Raw genomic sequence first — 4,086 nt, 5'->3', positions numbered from 1 at the left:
CGATCGATTATATAACGCACACATTTGTGTGAAGAATTTCTAGTTTCTAAGAACTGGAATATATATATATAATATAAATACAAGCTTTGATTAAACTAAAAATGCATCCTTTATACTCTTACAATTGGAATAAATAAAAAATTTTTTAAATTTCTTTAAGATGATATTAAAACGCATATATAAAATTTAATTGTGTAAAAGCAACTCTCGATCGTTCTCCGATAATTAATATATAACCAGACAACCTTACGGGATTCCACCTCGGCTGATGCGCGCGTGCATGGATGATCCCGTGGCGCAAAATCTCTCTTGTTTTGTTCGATTTTTCTGCGGCAATAGGAACAACTACCGTGCCCGTGGCTCTGGAACCCGCTAAAGAAGCTCAATGGCTGCCGACGTTGCGCAAGGGCCCGCCGGTGGTGATCTCGTTACTGCCGCAGTCGGCCAGATTGAGATCCCTCTGCAGCAGGCAAACCTTGAAGGGATCCGGGGATACCGTGATGCCGGCGTTGCCCCGCAGACTCGGCAACGAGGTGCCTTCGGGCAGTCTCAGATCGAAGGTGTGCATCAGCGAGCTGAAGAATAGGAAGAGCTCCATGCGCGCCAGCACGTCGCCCAGACACATTCGTCTACCAACTCCGAACGGCATGAAGTACTCCGGCTTGTAGATGTTACCCTCGCTTGTGAGGAAACGAGCCGGTCGAAAGGTCTCTGGCTCGTCCCAGAGTTCCGGATCCATGTGCACCGCGTGCAACAGCGGCACCACTTGACAACCGGCTGGTATCGTATAGCCGTTCAACGTCACGTCCCTGTAACACGAAGAGACGGGAAGTTTCATCAGTAACTGATCGATTAAATTGATAGTTGATTGAGAAAGCGGATTTGGAAAGAGTATTGAAATATATTTCTCAATGACTAAATATATAGCGATAAAAAATGTGATGTGTACTTGGTTACTAATAATTATCTGAGAAGGCAACATATGTAACGTTTCACGAAATGAATTTAATGTTATAATTACCGTGTCTAACGTCATCTAATGACATATTTCAATGTCAGCTATACGGGATACTAATCTATCGGTGAAGTCGGGCACTAGCTTGACTTTTTACACGCACGCACGTGCGCTCGTCACGCTCCTTCTGGCCGCGTTCTCCGTGGAGAAGTGAAATTGTGCCGCCCGCGCGCAGTTTCTAATGGCGGCCATTGCTTTCATGTGCGATCGTTCCTAACGAGTTATTCTCGATATATCGCGACGAATCGAATACACCTGCTACCGGCAGAATAGGCTCTTTGTCCGTACGAGTAACGGTGTCGTCGACCTCTCGAAGCCGCTTCGAACCAAAGGCGGGGCAGCCCGGCCGAAAAGCAGACAGAGGGACCACGCACCTTTGCTTTCACTTTTGCTCGCCGAATATAATCGTCCAAAATGATCGCGAGATTCTGATATGCCAGACACGGAAAGCCGTCTGAGGAAGAAGGCGAGGACTCGTTGTGAAACCCGCTCTTAGCTCGTGTAAAGGCAGAGAGAAAGGGAAAGGGCGTGCTTACGCGCATAAGGCGAATCGTGTAAGAGATAGAAGAGATGAAGAGGATCGAAAGATGCGCGTTACGGAAGAATAAATATCAATTACGCGGGGATTAACTTACCGTGTGGTGGCGTGCGTGGTTCCAAGCGGTACGATACTGGATCTGCGAAGAATTTCTTGAATTGTCGCCTCGGTGATCGGAAGGAAGGGAAGATCCTCCAGTGTAGGCAGTCTGGATCTTCCTACGACCTGGTCCAATTCCTCTTGCACCGCTTTTGCCGCTTCCGGATGATGTAGCATTAGAAGCACCGCCCATTCCAAAGTAGTTTTCACCGTTTCCATGCCGGCGGAGAAGAGATCGCCCAGAATCTGTTGCATCTGACGATCTGTATGAGAGAGAAGAGCAGTTTTTTAGAGAAGCGCTCGCATTATAAATGAAGATATATCAATCATTATGCGCGATAAATGCAATAATTAAAAATAGAAATAGTGGCAAAAAGAAATATCGATTTCTAACTCACCATGATTTTTTCCTTGAAAAAGCTGAGTCTCCCGACCTTCCTCCTTAGCTCGCTGAATCTCGAGCAAATAAGTGTCCACGAGATCGCGCACGTTATTCTTGTTGAAGGTGTCTCTGTGCTGATCGACAGTCTCTTGGAAGAAATTCGCCATTTCCGCCCGATTCTGCGAGATCTTATTTCGGACGCCCTGCATGCAAGGCAGGTAACGCATGATCGGTATATAGTTGACAGCCACTACGCTGGCGAAGAGTTTGAATCCCTCCTCGATGAGACCCATGAATTTTTTGAATTGCGAGTCGCCGTGATGGAAACGCACTCCCATTATGAGCGTGCAGATCACGTTACTGATTGACATACCCAGGCAGAGCGAGATATTTGTGGGCGCCCCGCGTCGCATCGCCATCCCCCGCAGAAACGTATCAACTTCGCACTAAATTAAAATATTGCAATCATATATTTCGAGCTTCAAATTTTCTAGAAACTTTTTATCTCGTGTGGATCAGAAGAACTTTTTACCAATATTGCGTAAATAAGTAAAAAATAAATTTTCGACAGAGAAATAAAAATTGCATGAGCTCAACAATGGACGAAGCAAATTAACAGATCGCACGTTATATTAATACAAATTTTAATTTAATTTTAATTGTACTCACCATAATTCTCGACTCCAAATTTTTCTTGCCGGCGCCACTCGTCATACCGAAGTTTCTAAGCTTGTCGTGAAGAAATCTCCTCTGATCTTTCCACAAGGCACCCTCCGTATTTACGATACCTGTAACAGCGATATGGACGATGCTAAATCGCGGCTGAACTGTCGGCTATCCACGATTAACTCGTTTTGTTATCGGCATAACGCGATGCCGATCCTCGGTCCGCGAACAATGTACGATTGCAACATCTTGACGCACAAGTTAGGATTGACCAAAAAGAAACGCGCAGCCGTGATCGATTAAAAAAGTAAATCGAGGAAAAGGAAAACGATCACTCGAGAGATTTCTCTCGAATATCGCGCTTCACGAGTTCGTTATCGCAAATATTTCGTTAAGCGTAAATGTATAGACTGGAGAAAAAAGAATGTTTTCGGCAAAAATATTGACAAGCTGAAAACAGCGACAACGAACAAATTATAATTTTTGATAAATCCAATAGAACGTGAATTTTCGCGCGAAAGACAAGCGAGCCACGCGCGGAGTGCTTTAACCTCCCTCCCCTCTCTCAGATGATGCGTGTTAAAGTCGCGAGATAAAGCGTATTATCGGAATCTGCTGCTCTCGACACTTACCATATCCGTCGAGGATGTTGATGAACTCGGTGTGCGGCCTGCCGGTGAAGTCCTCGCGTCGAAACGTATCGCGTATGACGCGATAATCACTAAGAACGACGACCAGCTGATTGCCCAGTCGAGCGCTGAATATGGAACCGTATTTTTTGGCCAGCTCGCTGTACCGTAGATGCAAGTCGCCCTTGATGAAGGGCAAGTAGCCGAGAATCGGCACCCCCCATGGACCGGGCGGTAAGGTGCGCATGTACTGGAACCACTGAATAAACCGCACCACCAGGAGAACACTGACGAACACCAGAAGAGTATAAACGATCTCGATCCTGGTGCCGCCCATCGCGTGCCAGATCCATTGCGCGATGCGTTCCACTAGCATCTTGAATCCGATCGCGGACTATCGAGCAATCGATCAAAATCCGAAACACTCGTATAACGAATATCTGTCGTGGTTACCACTGACTGTATATCCGGGCAAAGTCTGTTTTTATATCTCTGTGTGTATATCTCTCTTGTAAAGTCTCTTTCAATCAAAAAAAAAAAAAAAAAAAAGAGAAAGATAAAACACAATTTTGTCCTCTTTGAAATATACTCTTCCGCTTCCCGCGGATTATATTCCGCCGGCTCTACGTTTCTCTCTGATGTTGTGAGCGTCGTTGTCGCGAAAGAAATGAGCAATACGTCGCGGTAAGGGAGGATAAACTATGATTCAAGGGCGTGTACTAGGAAGAAGGAGGTCCCGAAAGACGTAGAGTGACAA

At 45.7% G+C, this 4,086-nt stretch overlaps 1 protein-coding gene across 1 annotated transcript; it reads right to left on the bottom strand.

Moving 5' to 3' along the window:
- Positions 1–212: 212 nt before the first annotated feature.
- Positions 213–3,705, bottom strand: Cyp18a1 (Cytochrome P450 18a1). Its single transcript, XM_070312023.1, has 5 exons — positions 3,333–3,705; positions 2,704–2,822; positions 2,051–2,480; positions 1,651–1,915; positions 213–809 (listed from the first exon to the last, which is right to left on the bottom strand). The coding sequence occupies exons 1-5, from the start codon at positions 3,703–3,705 to the stop codon at positions 383–385; spliced, it is 1,614 nt and encodes a 537-aa protein (XP_070168124.1). The 3' UTR covers positions 213–382.
- Positions 3,706–4,086: the final 381 nt, after the last annotated feature.

The sequence above is a fragment of the Polyergus mexicanus genome, unplaced genomic scaffold (assembly GCF_030449975.1).
Source record: "Polyergus mexicanus isolate NDT 795.1 unplaced genomic scaffold, iyPolMexi1.0 SCAF_2, whole genome shotgun sequence".
In the NCBI taxonomy this organism is placed as follows: Eukaryota; Metazoa; Arthropoda; class Insecta; order Hymenoptera; family Formicidae; genus Polyergus; species Polyergus mexicanus.
This window is presented reverse-complemented; position numbering and strand designations above follow the sequence as displayed.

What these genes read in the sequence shown, in the direction of transcription:
- Cyp18a1 (XM_070312023.1), bottom strand. Translation starts at nt 3,705, where the DNA reads ATGCTAGTGGAACGCATCGCGCAATGGATCTGGCACGCGATGGGCGGC. An exon ending in CAACATCCTCGACGGATATG is followed by an intron (nt 2,823 to 3,332) that starts GTAAGTGTCGAG and finishes TCGCTGTTACAG; the next exon opens with GTATCGTAAATACGGAGGGT. An exon ending in ATTTGGAGTCGAGAATTATG is followed by an intron (nt 2,481 to 2,703) that starts GTGAGTACAATT and finishes ATTTTAATTTAG; the next exon opens with TGCGAAGTTGATACGTTTCT.